Consider the following 17,071-nt stretch of genomic DNA (forward strand, 5'->3'; position numbering starts at 1 on the left):
CCATCTCTGAATGGCTCCTGCTGTGCTGGCCCAGTGACACCATCTCTGAGTCTAGGTGCTTACTTAGACTCCAAGGGGCACTGTGATGGTGCATTCCCCTCCTGGGGGAGACAGGTCTGATCATGCCCCGGTGGTGACTGCGCGGAGACAGCTCCCTCCTGCCTGCAAGGTCCCTGCCTGGTGACGTGGGGCGTCCGGCGTGGGACAGGGGCGAGAGGTGACCTCTGGCGGACAGGTCCCTCCGAGGCGAGAGGTCCCTCCTGAAGGAGATGTCTCTCTTGGGGGAGATGTGCCTGAGAGGGGACACCTCTCTGTGGGGTGACAGGCGGCCACGGGGGGACAGGTCCCGTCGGGGGGAGAGGTACTTGCGTGAGGAGGTGGTGGGGGAGGGCTCTCGGAGAGGGGAGGACCCCAGGCCTGGAGAGGAGAGGCGAGACGGGGACAGGTCAAAGGAGGAGGAGCTGTGATCTGTGGACAGGCCAAAGTCCTTGTCCATGGAGCTGGGTATGTCTAGCCTGTTCTTATAGTCCTCGCCCAGGGCGCCCTGCAGTAGACGCTGGTACTCTGCCATCTGGCCCTGGCCTGCACGCTCGCTGGGCACCATGAGCTGGGTGATCTGGATGCTGGGCAGGCTGGTGAAGTAGCTGAAGATGGGCGGTTTGGAGCCGTGGCCCAGCAGGTCTGAGGAGTAGGCGCTCTGAGAGGCCGCCACAGCCGTGATGGAGAGAGACGGTATGCCATAGGGCTGAGGGCTAGTGCTTCTGGAGCGCGTTTTCGGCGTGGAGTCGCCATCGTAATCGTCGTCATCGTCTTCATCATCATCCACCTCATCCCCGTCATCCTCGCCACCATCAGAATCATCAGCGTCTGAGAACTGGTGGTCCGCCATGATGCCTGACATCTTCCCAGACTCCCTCTGGCCATCCTCGCCATTGTCTAAAAAGAAACATATTGGTTAATCAACCGTTGATCCAGTCACTATGTAAATGCAATAACAGTAGCCTACTCTATTCTGCAAGACAAATAAACGGCATTTAGTGCAGTCTTAACAAGGAAATGGGATATAAAAACACAGTAGGACTTTTTATTTTTATGCGTTTACAGATATTTTACAGCAACCGCAATTTATTTCAGTTGGATTGAATAGGTCACTGGAGTTCTTTTCTACTCTATGCAGAATGATGGGATTCAAGCAGGGAAAATGTGAACTGTGTATCTTAAAGTTGGTTATTTTACATAAACCTGGCAGAGAGGCGGCTCCTGTTTTTCATTACGATAATTGTCCCTCAAGAACCGCACCAGTGCAACTTACAGGGCCCAGTATTTATGAAATATTGGCTCATCTCTACACAATGTGCTCAGTCAGTCTGTCTGATTCATACCAGCTTCCTCGGCGTCTGCATCCTCCACAGATGTCACTGACACCCCGAGTTCCAAGCACTTCTTCATGTGGGCTTTCGACTTCATGTGTTTTGTCAGGTTTCCTGTAACCAGAGTTTATAACTTTTAAAAAGTCTTACTGGAAGCAGCATAGGACGTTACTTAAGCAGAGAGCGAGAACCTTGCCACTCTCCTAATGCAATGTAAACCGAAGTCTGTATTTGCAGTTCTACATAAATCATTTTCCAGTGTGAACACTGTTTATGTTTGAACTATCAGGTTAAATTACTTGAGAGGGAAGGTGTACATTTGTATATATCTGGTTATATGAAGTGGAAGAAGGACACCCACCTTTAGTTTTAAAAGCAAAGTTGCAGAACTTGCAGACATATGGCCTGACATCGGTGTGTGTGCGGATATGTTTCTTCAGCATGCTTGGCTTCTTACAACGAATTCCACACTCTTCACAGATGTACTTCCCTCTTCCTCTTCCCCGCACGTAAACATAGTCTTCATTGGATTTGTACCTGAAATCATAAGAAGACCAGATTTTTCAACGTTATTGGAGGATATGGAGTATATCGAAGCATGTGTTAAGGGGGCAAATATCAAATACATCAAACAGACCACTTTACATTGGGAAAGTTTGTCTTTTACTGCTTAGAGAAAATTATTCTGCTGCCACATTCAACTGGGTATTGGTCAGAGATATTTTTACAGCTGTTCCCATTTATGAAATGGAATTCTTATACATTTTTCTCACTGTACATGGTAATATCATAAAAGAGACAATCCAGATATGTGATTTTGAAAACATTTCAGATGATTGAAAAACCAATTTGGAAATCTATTTATTGCTTGCACCAAAGCAAAATGTTACAGTAGCCTCATGCACAGTAGTCAACAATACTACGGCTGTTAAACAACAAAACTTTGCTCTCCTATATTTCCATAAAAACAGTAGCCTATACTAGTAACTCCTTCAAACCATAATTAAAATCCATCTGAAAAATCCATCCTGTTTTTTTTTTTAAATCTATCAAATTTCTACAGAAAACACCCTCAAGTCCATAAATGTGAAGTAATTAAAAATGTGAAGTAATTAAAAAAAATCTAGTAATACTTAATTTCCAGTTATCACAGTCATTGTGTACCATTCTCAAATAATATAATCTCTGAAGAAGTGGTTTCAGCCACCAGGCAATAAATAAAGTGCTGCTCATCTTCTGCCTTTCACAAAACTGTACATTTTGTGTAAAAGTCACAAAAATATACAGATGTAAGCAGCCGTCTCGAGAAGGTGCCACACTGATATTAAAATGCATTCAATAAAATGTTAATGGGTAATGGCAGCCATCTTCACATACCCTCCTTCAAAGATTTTGATGCGAGTGGGCTCAGCCTGCTTTGAGGAGGCCTCCTTCTCTCCGTGGTCCTCCTTGACTCGATCCCTGGAGCTCAGCCCCTTGATTTTCTTCCCATATTTGCTCACATCTAGCTGCATGAGCTCTGGCTTCATCTGCAAGTGAAAAACATGCATAACACTCAGTTAAATCCTCACAAACACACAAAAACATTTGATGGCAGATGTACTGGAATGTTGGCTTCAAAATAGACTTTTATCCCAGATTGGTTTCTAATATTGTAGGAGATTTCAAACTCTCTAAAGCATGCCAATTCTAAACCTTGAGTACTTATTTAGTAACAAACCGTTAACCACCCATTAACCAATAAATACATGAACTATGAATATGATGGCACTGTATGTGACGTGTGATTACCTGCTCAAACTTCTGCTTCCAAGCAAGAGAGGACACAAGTTTTCCAGTCCTGGGTTGACACATAGCAGCCATCGTGTAGGTTTCTGTGTTCTTCCTCTGCTTGGAGCAGAGCAGTGCCAGAGTAGACTTGGTGCTGAGACTGAGAGGGTTAGGGTTGTAAGAGCTGACGCACCAGGAGCCGTAGACAGAAGTCAGGGGAGTTGTCTGAGCGTTGTTTGGCTTGGTGTAATTCAGGAAGCACCAGCTGACACTGGTTGTCGTGCGAAGACTGGGGAACTGAAAGAACTGCTGAACGTCGGCCAGATCTGTGAGCATTAGAGTGCTTCCAGCATCGCCCCCACTCTGATTGGCAGCCAGCTGCACCAGCATGTTGACAGGTATCTTGCTGCCCATGAGTGGCTTGGCTTCCTCTGGAGTGTCACTGGAGGAGACCATGAACTGTGGGCTGCAGCTAGCCTCTGGGGTGGAGTCATCTACGTCCAGCTCCTCTGGGGACTCTCTGCCACCAGGGAAATCCGTCACGATTTGCAGAGGGGGAGTGAAGCTGTCAGCTGGTGGCACATCAGGTATGTGAGGTGCGTTGGAACGTACTGGGATTTTGGTGGAGGGGAAGTCTGCTGGTGGGGAGGATGACATCCTCTCCTGATCGTCCATTGAACCCTCGCTCTTCAGAGGGGCATGCTTTGATAACTTGCCGCTGTCTTTCGAAGCACTCAGCTCGACAGCGCTCAGCTCCTTTACAATCTGACCGTACATCTTCTCCTCCTTGACCCGTTTCTGCTGTTTGGTCTCTATGAAGAGTTCCAGACTACTGGCCGGTGATAGCATCCGCTTGCTTCCCCCAATACTGGAGGACGCATCCGTGGTGGAGATGGTTCCTGATGTCAACGACAGCGGAATTCCCGTGTTCAGTCTCCCGTGTTCAGTGTTCAGATCCGGAATATTCCACAGTGGATAACGTAGAGCTCCCTCAGGCTGACCAAGGATCTGAGATAAATTGAAGCCAACGCCTTGCTTTGAAACAGTGCCACCTGTGAGTGAACTAGACGATACACTCTCTGAGCATATGACTCTTGCTGAATAAGTGCTCTGGCCATGGTTAGCTAAGAGTTGTGAAACACTTGTGTACATAACACTTCCGTAAGATGGCACTTGAGTCTGTATCCTAACGGGGACTAGCATACCTGGGAGAGATGACTGTGAACCTGCATTCTGAGTGGCGAAGATTGGCTGGACCTGTTGCAAGATCACCGTGCTCTCGGTGAGGGACACTTTAGATGGTAGAGAGCCGTAATGCTGGGCCTGGGGGGAGGCTCTGGAGGGATACTGATAGCTCTGACTGATAGCACCGTCAGCTTTTGCATCGCATTGCTCCTGAATCTGCTGTAGCTGATTAAGAGGTGGGTTGGATTTGTGGATCATGTGTGGTAGACTAGGCTGTCTGATATGTAGTTTCTGTAACTGGTGTGGCTGGAAAGCCAGATGCTGCTTGTGTCTCTGTGTGGACTCGGGATGCCAGAACAGACCTGGCTGAAATGGCAGGAAAGGCAGTGAAGCCAAGCTGTTCTGGAGTGAGGAGTATTGCATCGTTTCCTTGCTCATGAGCTCGTGACCTGGATGCTCTCCCTCTGATGACTGTTGACTTGGCAGACGAGATGACTTCTGGAACAGTGGTGGGTCGTCCTGGCTGTCCTCACTAATGCTCTGTTGCAGAAGATGATGATGTGACCCTCTCTTGGGTCTTGCTACTTCGCTGGCTGATGCACTGAGAGAACTTTGAGAGGATGGGGGGCTCTGCCAAGATGAGGGTCCATGGTCCGAGTGCTCTTGCTTGACAGTAATTTCGAGACCACCTTGCTCATGCACCACAGTCTCAGGGTAAACGCTGAGGGATGCCTGCCTTACTAGGTAGCCCCGTCTCCGATCTTTCATGGCTGATGCACTGGAGTAAACCTCTCCCTGTCTGGATGATGTTGAGAGGCTGCCATAGTCGAAGGACTTGCTACGGATCTCTGGGATCTCGGTGGGCAGAGCGCTAGGAGCCTGTTCTGATGAGGAGCGTCGCATCTCCCTCTGCTGGTGATGGCCGGGGATAGTGAGAGAGTTGCCGCTGTACTCAGACTGCTTGCCAAAGTCCTCCTGCTTGGACGGTGACACAGACTTTAGGTTCTCTTCCCTATCAAAGGACATAGAGAAGCTGGAGCTGTGAGACAGGTTGCTCTCCTGGCTGGGGCTCCTGGACAGGCTGGTGCAGGACTCAAAGCTGGACTCCCCAGAGGAGTGCTCCAGGTCTGCCAGACGCAGACGCTTCTTCTTAGGAGGCAGCTTCTCCGCAGGGAGTTGGGACAGTGTCTCACTCCTCTGGGGCCACTGGAACTCTTCAACGTGCTTCTCCGGCTCCTTGGTCGGTACATCAGGCTCTTTCTCTGGTTTATCTGGCTCCTCTGTCACCCTGATTTCAGGCACTTGGATATTAGGCTGACGTACCAGTTTGGGGGGCATGTGACAGGGCTGGTTGGATGAAACTAAATCACTGTTGCTTTGCTGCTGCTGCTCCATGCTCTCAGACCTCAGGATAAACTCTGGGCTCTGCACATCCTCTATGTTCTCTGTATCTGACTGCTCTGAATATTGGCTGGAGGGTTTATCCTGCAGGTAGCCTGGGTGCTCGAAGGACTCTGACTTCTCAAAGGAGTTTGGCCTACTGAGTGAGTTGGTGTGCTGAATGACAGATATAACGTTGCCAGCTGCCTTTCTGTCAGAGTCTGGGACTAGCACTACGTCCTCTGAGCACATGCTACTACAGCATGTTTCAAAACTGTCTGATTGGCTATGTGCACTGTACATAGATCCCATGGATCCCTTTCCAGTAGGTGTCCCCCTTAAACCCTCTTGACTACCTTGTTTTGAATCATAATCTCTGACCATATCTACTGAGCCACTACAACTACTGTCGTACTGGACAGGGCCATCCTCCTCATCTCCTACACTCTTTTCCTTCCTGCGTTTACGAGTGGCAATCTCTGTCATTCCCACTTTAGTACCATATGGGCTGTATGCTGTATGCTCTGGCACCACAGGACTGCGCTCCCCTAGCTTTAATGCCACGGATGGGGCTGCGTTCTTGGGAACGTGTCCATAGGTTTCATAGTCACCATGCCCTTCATGTGCTGAATGCTCAAAAGCTGCCTGTCTCCTAAGCCTCCTCAGACCGGCAGCACCCGGGTAGAAGACATCATCAGAGGTCATCATCTCGTCAAAGGAGTGGCTCACTCTTATCCCCGGTGGGACGTTGAGGTTGGTCGGGGAGGATGTTGGCATTGAGTTACTCCTAATGAGTGTCCCTGAATCAGAAGGAGTCTCTAGTAGACCTGTGTTGCTTTGGCAAGGGCCTGTGGGATACTGCTTAGGGTCAACACCTGCTAATAGTTGCACTTCACCACTATCATTTCGGAAAAAAATATGATCCTCAGATATCTTCCCCATTACTATGTTAGTGTCTTGGCCAACAGTGGCCATACCTACTGCAATGGATTGTCTAGATCTAGCTGAGTTAGGTTTGTAATACCAAGTCCGACCAAACATGATCTCCTCGTAGGACTTTGCGTTTGTGTTGGGAGGGCTGATCTGTTGCTCTGCACTCTCTGAACGGGAGAAGTAGCCTGAGTCTGTGCTGCCTTTGCTGTGTGGACTCAGAAGGTTCAGGGACTGCTGGGACTGCTGGTCTGAGTCCTGTGATCCCTTCTTCTCTGTCAGTCTCAGAGCCAGTCTCTGTTTGATAGTGGGAGAGTCATCCACGCGGCCAACCTGGGAGCTGATGTGAGAAGCCTTGAGTTCCGTGAATGGGGGGCACTCCAATGCTGTTGGTGGGACCCCTTGTTTTGGGACAATTAGGATAGGCACTTTCATGGAAGCCATAGCTAGCTCCTCAGCTGAGTCAGCATATGCCGGCTCCCTACCCTTCTCCATTGTGCTTTTGTCCATCTCAAATGATATCTGGGGAATGGGGCTGCCTTTGTCCATAAACATGGAGGCCTCTGCAGTCTCCTCGTCGGTGTCTGTGCTCTGTTCACCATCTGAGTGTACTTCCGTCTCTCCCACTGAGGACGCCTGATCCATGTCTGTGCGTGAAACTGCCAGTTCGGAGAATGGGACTAGTCCTGCTTTGATGGCATGGGCATGAGATTTCCTGTGTTTGTACAAATTACTCTTGGTTTTAAATGAGAACCCACAGGGGACACAAGGGTAGGGGCGTTCCCCAGTGTGTGAACGAATGTGCTTCTTCAGCACGCTGGGTTTAGCACAAGCCCTTCCACAGTAGTGGCAGATATACTTCCCTGGCTTCTTGGGTTTCTGCTCCTTCTTGTATCCCTCCTCTGGTGGCTCCGGCCCTGACTGGGAATACTGGCCAAAAGAACTGGGTAAACTGGGAGATTTCTGACGAGGGAAAACTCCATGGGCACGGGGGTGTCCAGGGAATATGTCGTCGGAAGGGAGCTGTCCAGCGAAGGGCCAGGCATGGGCCTCCAGACCGGGCTGTGGCTTGGCTCCGGACAGGAAGCGCTCTTGCATGGGCTGTTGTGGGTACGGTTGTGGTAGCTGGTAGGAGTAAGTACGAGGGAAAGCCTGTGCGTACTGACTATCTTGAGATGACTGACCCATTGCAGTTGCTAGCATCTTCCCAGAGCCATACTTTCGTGCTGAGCCAGTAATATTGCTGCCACTGGCACCACTTTGAAGGCTTTCGCGATGCGAGTGCCTCTTTTCCTCTGGGTCAGCGAAAGTGCTTCTTTTTGTGCCAGCTGAGGGCTCAGAGACCCACTTCCTTTGTAGCTTCTCCCGGGGATCCTTGGTGCATTTTGGTCCAGCAGCAGATTCACGTGGCTCCATTGTCCCTCTAGACGTCAGTTGGGTTTCTCAAAGGTCAAATGTCAGATGCTGTCACACCTGGAGATCTTAAACAAAAGGGCCTTCCATTGGTGAAGTTGGTTTGTTCCACATTTGAGTGACGAAGATCCTCTATAGTCTGCATCAGAACACTTTCTTTCTGTCAATCATACTGTAGACTTGCTAACATCCCTCTAATTTTCTGTCCAATTCATTAAATGTATGAAGATCTTTCCGTGATCTGAAAACGTAAACAGAATATATATATATATATATATATATATAAATGCCATGTACTGTAAAATAAAACATGATATTAAAAATCCTGATTGGGTACATATTTATTACTGAACACTTACCGGTCTTAAAAAAAAGTGCTTGTTGATTTCTCTCTTTTTACAACTTCCAAAAGAATCTTCATATAAGACCTGGAGAGAGGAGAGAGAAATAATTCAGTGATTGAAACAAAACACTCACTGAGAAGTCACTGTTAATAACTTATGTCTCTAGGATTTTCCTCCATTTTCAAATAAATGAATCCCAGTTCGGTCATCTATATTCTCATGTACAGTGGCATGTAGTACAAAGAGTACAGTGCTAAACTAGACTGAAGTTGAAATATTTCTACAGAGTGTAGTTTCAAACTGAACCACCCCCTCTTGCTAACAGTGAGTCATCAGTACCAAATAGGCCCACGTAGTTCCTAAAAGACACAGAAACTATAAATAACCATTTGTGGTTCTATTTCCGAGTGTTAACATACAGAAACCACACCAACACCTGAATACAGAATGAACCCCAGTTTCTGAGGCTAACATGCTGAACCTGCAAGTCTATGCTGTGTATTTCCTGATTTCAGTTTTTTTTTCTCTGATTGCGACAGACACACACACACAAGGCCCCCTTTGCTCTGGCGCTGTTGGGGTAAGAGCACGAAAGCTGTGTGACGCGGGTGTCTGGAGGCCAACGTGAGAACTAAAAATAGACCGGCAGAAAACCACTGGTATTTTTAGCACCGGAAATATTTACTTTTGGTCCGTTTTTGTTTTCATTCTTTTCAATGCTGTTACACAAAAAGAATGTGTGCAAACACCAGAGGGGTAAACTACAAAGCAGGTTCAAGGAGTTAGCCAGCTAACTTAAAAAAAATATATACTGCTCAAAAAAATAAAGGGAACACTTAAACAACACATCCTAGATCTGAATGAAATAAATAATGTTATTAAATACTTTTTTCTTTACATAGTTGAATGTGCTGACAACAAAATCACACAAAAATAATCAATGGAAATCCAATTTATCAACCCATGGAGGTCTGGATTTGGAGTCACACTCAAAATTAAAGTGGAAAACCACACTACAGGCTGATCCAACTTTGATGTAATGTCCTTAAAACAAGTCAAAATGAGGCTCAGTAGTGTGTGTGGCCTCCACGTGCCTGTATGACCTCCCTACAACACCTGGGCATGCTCCTGATGAGGTGGCGGATGGTCTCCTGAGGGATCTCCTCCCAGACCTGGACTAAAGCATCCGCCAACTCCTGGACAGTCTGTGGTGCAACGTGGCATTGGTGGATGGAGTAAGACATGATGTCCCAGATGTGCTCAATTGGATTCAGGTCTGGGGAACGGGCGGGCCAGTCCATAGCATCAATGCCTTCCTCTTGCAGGAACTGTTGACACACTCCAGCCACATGAGGTCTAGCATTGTCTTGCATTAGGAGGAACCCAGGGACAACCGCACCAGCATATGGTCTCACAAGGGGTCTGAGGATCTCATCTCGGTACCTAATGGCAGTCAGGCTACCTCTGGCGAGCACATGGAGGGCTGTGTGGCCCCCCAAAGAAATGCCACCCCACACCATGACTGACCCACCGCCAAACCTTTCATGCTGGAGGATGTTGCAGGCAGCAGAACGTTCTCCACGGCGTCTCCAGACTCTGTCACGTCTGTCACGTGCTCAGTGTGAACCTGCTTTCATCTGTGAAGAGCACAGGGCGCCAGTGGCGAATTTGCCAATCTTGGTGTTCTCTGGCAAATGCTAAACGTCCTGCACGGTGTTGGGCTGTAAGCACAACCCCCACCTGTGGACGTCGGGCCCTCATACCACCCTCATGGAGTCTGTTTCTGACCGTTTGAGCAGACACATGCATATTTGTGGCCTGCTGGAGGTCATTTTGCAGGGCTCTGGCAGTGCTTCTCCTGCTCCTCGTTGCACAAAGGCGGAGGTAGCGGTCCTGCTGCTGGGTTGTTGCCCTCCTACGGCCTCCTCCACGTCTCCTGATGTACTGGCCTGTCTCTTGGTAGCGCCTCCATGCTCTGGACACTACGCTGACAGACACAGCGAACCTTCTTGCCACAGCTCGCATTGATGTGCCATCCTGGATGAGCTGCACTACCTGAGCCAGTTGTGTGGGTTGTAGACTCCGTCTCATGCTACCACTAGAGTGAAAGCACTGCCAGCATTCAAAAGTGACCAAAACATCAGCCAGGAAGCATAGGAACTGAGAAGTGGTCTGTGGTCCCCACCTGCAGAACCACTCCTTTATTGGGGGTGTCTTGCTAATTGACTATAATTTCCACCTGTTGTCTATTCCATTTGCACAACAGCATGTGAAATGTATTGTCAATCAGTGTTGCTTCCTAAGTGGACAGTTTGATTTCACAGAAGTGTGATTGACTTGGAGTTACATTGTGTTGTTTAAGTGTTCTCTTTATTTTTTTGAGCAGTGTATATATTTTAAAACGATTGAAATCGGCATGGTCTAATTGATTCAACAAACTTAAAGACATATCTAAGTTTAACTTTTTTAATGTACCATAAAATCATGAGTCATTTCTGGTTGCTTATCAAAGTCAGCTGACTAACTTTGATCCTGCTTTCTAGTATACCCCTCTGGACATACCATAAGCCCTCTGTGGAAGCCTGAGTTTCGCAACTACAGTTTCGCAACTACAGTATAAGTGGTTGGATGGAGGTTTGCTACAGGCCAGATCCTCTTTCTGTAAATAGCATCCAACAATATCGTTAAACACCCATATATGTTTCAATTAAATCAAAAGCCAGATGTGTATGTGACAAAACAGCCATGTTTTGCTACGTTTAAAAATAGGAAAATACAGAAAGCAGTCTCACTTGAAACACACCTGCATGAACAGTTGTTGATACCAACTTAAAGTAATGTGCTTGATTGACAGCTTTGTAAAGATAACGTAGATATAGATACATTCTGAGAGAGATATTCAGAGAGGAATAATAAATAACAAAGATGTCTAAACCTAAAGTACTTGAACCTGCCACCTAACTCCAAGCTTATTTTCACAAAATATGCCCTCAAATGCTAGTATTTTGTGAAATAAGGGTCAACTGACGCAATTGAGCTTCATGATACCAGAGCAAACCGATCACTGAGTGGAAAAGAGCAATCTGTCTAAGCTGGAGTCAGTTTCATATATCACACTTAATGGCGGCCACGTTGGCACACCCCTCGCCCCTCTCCACAGTTGGGAGCATCTCCTTCCTTTAATGAATCTTTCTAGCTCTGCTGCTGGGTCCCAGGGATGTGGATGCAATGCTGATAAACAGAAAAGTATCTCTTGTTAATCTATACAGATCTGCTACCATGGTGCCGAAGCATAAGCTTACCATTTTGTAAATCAAAGAAAAGGTATTGAATGGGTTATATAAAGTGCTATTCATCCCAACTAAAACCCTGTCCTATTTTCTGATTGAGTGTGGGTGAGAATATTCATTGGCATCCTTTTCAAGTGGAGTACCTGGAGGAAGTGTGCGTGGGACAGTGACAGAGGCAGTGTGTCAGGGACACTTCGCTCTATAGAAACGGAACATCCTCAAAGATATAAACAGAAACACTCCACTGGATGATTCAAGCATTTTATGTAACATATCCATAGTCCAACAGTACATCATCTGATATGAAGGCCTCTGCCAAAAACTGATGCCCCTGATAAGGCAGACATTTTTATTATACAGTACACCGTAAGTTTCTGCACGCATTCACGAGCACACACACACACACATCAAGCCATGCACTACATATACCTCCATCAACCCCTCCTCCCCCGGAGGTATGCATAATGGGGGAGGACAGAACGCTGAGAGAGAGCCTCTGCCCACCTTCGGCCCAGGCTTCTGACTGGGGATCTACGGGGAGTGTAGGAGGCTGCTAGCCTGGGGCAGTGCCATGCCCTATACACTGACGCACATCTCCATTGTGGGTAGGAAAAGATCAAACCTTACAGAGGCCCTTTAACTCTAGCAAAATACATCCTCTTTCCAAAGCAGCGATTAGGTATTGAGCGTTTTTTGGGCAGGCAGATTCAGGAGAGAGGATTATAGAATGTTTGTTATTTTGTGCGTCAATCACTTATGTGTGGCAGCCATAGTTATCCTTAAACCATTTGGCCAGCCAAGATGGCACATACCAATTTGAAGTGCTTGGAATTCCTTTCAACACTGAAATAGAGAATAGAGTGAATCCCGTTTTATTTTTCCCTCCCTCAAATACCAACATCTGAAGTTAAAATGAACCATGACGCCATATTTCTCACTGTCCAACCAAAAGTTCAATGCAGGACACGAGCACTGTAAATAAATACACAAACAAAATAGTGTAAATAAAAGTCTTAATAACAGTCTTTAACACTGTTATTATCAACTGCTCTGCTGTTTTAGACCTGCCAGCATTACATGTTATAAAACAAATTGAGACAATTCAATCAACCTCATCTGGTTCCAGTCCCATCTCTCTTACAGAGTTGGGCAATTCAAAAATGTGTGTACATGGTTCTGTTGGTCTAATTCCTCTAGAAACAAAGGTTAGTCACATGGGCAGACGCCTGTGAGCTTTGGTTCTCTCTTAAACCAGAGGGCCATTCGATTAGCACAGTGGCCTAATTAAGTGGGGTTGACCGTGACACACCCACCAGCGTGCGGTCGCGGTGGCGTGTTTTTACCCCCTTTTGTTTGTCCTCCTGGTGACATCACATTCACAACAGCGATGTAGGCAGGCACGCACACACACAGGCCGTTTCTGATTTCCCTGAGCCGAAACAGGCACAGTTTCTTGTACTTTCCAGGGCAGACTCTGAATAATTCAAGGCATTGCTAATTGTTTCCATTCAGTAATTACAGAGTTTATGGTCGTCCTGCCTAGGAGTGCATCATGGTCAGTGCCTCAGCCTCAGGAGGGCTAATGGGACCCCCAACTGAAACCTCTGATTGATCTGTGCGTTGGCTTGTTTCATTTTCTTTCTTTGTTTTTTTTCCTCTGGCTTTTATGGGAAGCTAGAACTGTCATAGAAACACATACATATCTGCATGTTATGGTTTCTTTATCTTTCCTTACAGTGGGAATGAGAGGGGAGCTGGGTCGGTGTGCTGTGGTCTTTGTTCCAGCTATCCAGCTCATTAGGGATGGAGGCGACTTTAACAGCTCCAACTGGCTTTATCAACTGCTAGCTAGGGAAAATGTGAAAGGGCTCTGAAAATAGATTGAAGCAAGGGTCCTACAATAAAGTATTGTGTGTTTTAGGCGTTATGGGAATTATTCACAATGTGCTATATTCAGAATCACTTGGTTCTCAAATGGACTGCATGTGCATCATTGATAGAGCACACATGTTCGTGTGACTATTGAAAGGACTGAATCATCTGTATTAAAGATGCGGTCTTGAACACACGTCTCGGTTCTGTTCAATTGCAGGTTCATTTGTGGCTCTAAAGGTGAAAAAGAGTAGCTTGTATGGTCTTCACCAGTCTATCATGTATCAACAGATTTCCTATTGACCATGACTAAAATAGAATGGAATACAAACATCAGCAAAACAACGTACTATAAATAAAGGCCCCTCGGCCCGCCACAGAAAAAAATGTTTGAAACAGAAAATATCCCTGAATCTTATTGAAATCCCAGCAATAACTATTTTCACACTTAAACTTAACTCCCAGCAGCTTGGGTTTTGACAGCACGTGACAGAACCATTTGCACAGCCAGCAGGTTTGGGGTGTGATTTTATCCACAGCCAGCAGGTTTGGGGTGTGATTTTATCCACTGTAAGCAGGTTCTGTGGATGTATCACCCAGGCTGTTTGCAAGTCAACCCCACGGAGTGTCATATTGACTCCTCATTAGGAGCCCAAAGATGAAGCACAGCCTGGAGCCTGGAGAGACTGCAGCTGGGAGATACTGCAGTCTGAGACTGTGAAGAGGCGGAATGCAACAGGCTGAAAGACCAGGGGAGAGAGAGAGACCATCCATCGCTCAAACCAGGTCCAGATGGTCAGCAGAGACAGTTTGGCCTCACAGAGCAATACTAAAATGACAACTACAGTGTACAGTGTATTACAGAAATGTATAGAATGGTATGTATGAATGGGCAATGTTTATGGCATGATGGGATGGATATTTTGTTTCGGGACAAACTCCGTATTGATTAAACTACTAGGTACAGGATTCAGACAAAAATCCTATCCTAACAGTCATCCATCCTGTCATATCCAGGTCTATATTTCCAGCAGCAAGTAGGAGGTTTAGCTAGGCAGTTGAATAGGATGGGAGGGGATATTTTTAACGTAGAGGATGTGTGTGTGTGAGTGGTGAAAAGAGAGAGCTGTGCTCTGTGTAGGTGAGAGGTTTCGGCTAGTCTCCTTCAGACGGGCTGAGGTGAGGAGTGTGGGTGACACTTCCTGTGTGGGAGGAACAAGCCTGAATGCTATGCAGCAGGGTGACCAAACTTATGAATTGGCGTTACGAAAGAGGCTGGTTACACAAGCCGGCTAGGCGGCTGGACGCTCGTTCCTCTCGGGTCACCTCGACTCTTCGTCTGTGTGGGGTGAGAGTAGGAAGATGGCCGTTCAATAGGCATAGCAAACCACACCTTAAATTGATGTGTGAACTGTGTGTAACCCTGCAATAGGTACAAGCAATATGATAGTAGTTCCACCTTTCCCTCTGACAGGCCAGGTGGAAATTCTTGCTTCTATTTGCCTTTGTTGTTATGAGATACCACAAAGACATTTGGCATTGAACGAGTTAACATCATCCATCTGCAACAAATTCTAAACATATCGACGTTACAAAAATCTGGCCACTGGGTTGTCTCTTAACAAATCGCTGTGTGCCAAATCTTGACTGTGTGCCAAATCTTCACTGGGCCATGACACCGGCCATTAAATAAGACATGGATATCAGCCCCCATGCCTGATGATGTTACTGCTGATTGTGATGAATGTTATCTGCTCATCCAAGAATGCTGGGCCATTATGAACAAGTCATCTACAGTAGGAGCACCGGCTATAAACACTATCTCTGTCCATGGTGCGGAGCTAGTCAGGCACTCAGGCCAACAGCACACACCTCACCTCACAGACACTTTCCCCAAAGACAACGTTTGCTCATTTGTTTATGAGTTTTGATTGGTGCCTCCATCCAGTGTCTGATCTGACCTCTCCCTGGCTCTCTCCCAGAGGACACTAGTCAGTTCTAGACACCAGGGGCAGAGCTGTCTGTATGTGTTGGGTAAAGGACTACAATACAGAGCTGTCTGTAGGTGTTGGGTAAAGGACTACAATACAGATCTGTCTGTTGGTGTTGGGTAAAGGACTACAATACAGAGCTGTCTGTATGTGTTGGGTAAAGGACTACAATACAGAGCTGTCTGTAGGTGTTGGGTAAAGGCCTACAATACAGAGCTGTCTGTAGGTGTTGGCTAAAGGACTACAATACAGAGCTATCTGTTGGTGTTGGGTAAAAGACTACAACACAGAGAAGATGCTGTTCATACTCAACCTTCATTCTCATGTGCAACCTGTTTGGCCATGCCACCAGCCCAACGCCTCATCTTGAAGATGAATTAGCCCAGAATCGTCTGTGGACTTTGGACAGGCTTGATAGGGAACAGAGCGTGACATCATTTCCCCAGACAAGCCAGTCCATGAGCCTGAGCCTGAGTAGACACACACACACACACACACACACACACACACACACACACACACACACACACACACACACACACACACACACACACACACACACACACACACACACACACACACACACACACACACACACACACACAATTTTCCTCCTCACTCTCTCTCTCTCCCTCTCTTTCTCTCCTCATCCTCCTCTATCAGTGAGAGGCCTAATATGGGGTGCTGGGAGAGTTCAGTGGTCTGAGCATAGTGCTTGGGGTGTCGAGCCAAAAGGCCGGGCCGGGGCCCCGCAGGCTGAGAGCCATTTAGAGAGGGAGAATCAGCTCCTTTCAACATGAGGTCATGCTTAATGCAACGGGAACTCTGGCGGCCTCGCCAGTGTCCCCAGCCTGATATACAGTTACCAATCAAACAAGTGGCCAGACGGACACAGACAAAGGGGAGAGGGGGTAAGTGTCGCCATGCTAAGGTCCTGGGGAGGCTAGGTTGAGGGAGGGAGGGACTCTCTGGTAGACCAACTGTGGGAGAGGGCTGGGTAATTGAAAACGGCATAGAGGAACACACCTCTCGCTGTGTCTGTGTACCAGCCCTCTGCTCTGAGACACTTCAACAGGCATTTTTGCGGACTGCTGCAATGCTGGAAAGAGCAACAACAAAAAGTCAGCAGCATTCAGCCAGGTTTTAGGATTTGTCTCCTGGAGGTGGTAACAGCTAAACATGCATGCTGCGTGCATTATGGGATAAACCATGTGACCCAGCTCTGACTATCTATGTTGTTGGAGGTGCAGTTATGGGATTTCTTCAGCTAAGCAGCAGAACCAAGTATCCCTAGTTAATTCATGCTCCACAGCTGTAGACGTTTAATGTACATGTTTCCATTTAGCCCTGGATGAAACACATCACATCCCTTCTCTGGAAGGAAAAAGAAGGAGAATGAAGAAAAAAGTCCAAGATAAAAAAAGAAAAAGGCTTCATGTCGGTCTTAATTGTCTATGGAAAGACAGTCATATTTTCCACCGGGTAAGTTCCACCGGGTAAGCTTGAAACCATTACCGAGCTAGCCT

The 17,071-nt window shown here is 46.9% G+C and overlaps 1 protein-coding gene across 8 annotated transcripts in view; it reads right to left on the reverse strand.

Annotated features, from left to right (window-relative positions):
* hivep2a (HIVEP zinc finger 2a) overlaps nt 1–17,071 on the reverse strand; it is an 83,660-nt gene that overhangs the window by 2,533 nt on the left and 64,056 nt on the right. For all 8 annotated transcript variants that reach the window (XM_014144494.2, XM_014144499.2, XM_014144495.2 and 5 more), the window contains 6 exons: nt 8,408–8,476; nt 3,162–8,289; nt 2,748–2,899; nt 1,732–1,907; nt 1,383–1,484; nt 1–936 (listed from right to left, as the gene is read on the reverse strand). The exon at nt 1–936 is cut by the window's left edge and continues 5 nt beyond it. In XM_014144494.2, the coding sequence (XP_013999969.2) occupies nt 1–936; nt 1,383–1,484; nt 1,732–1,907; nt 2,748–2,899; nt 3,162–8,051 (6,256 nt within the window). In that variant the 5' untranslated portion in view covers nt 8,052–8,289; nt 8,408–8,476. The remainder of the gene's footprint in view (nt 937–1,382; nt 1,485–1,731; nt 1,908–2,747; nt 2,900–3,161; nt 8,290–8,407; nt 8,477–17,071) is intronic.

Source organism: Salmo salar, chromosome ssa15, assembly GCF_905237065.1.
Source record: "Salmo salar chromosome ssa15, Ssal_v3.1, whole genome shotgun sequence".
Taxonomy (NCBI): Eukaryota; Metazoa; Chordata; class Actinopteri; order Salmoniformes; family Salmonidae; genus Salmo; species Salmo salar.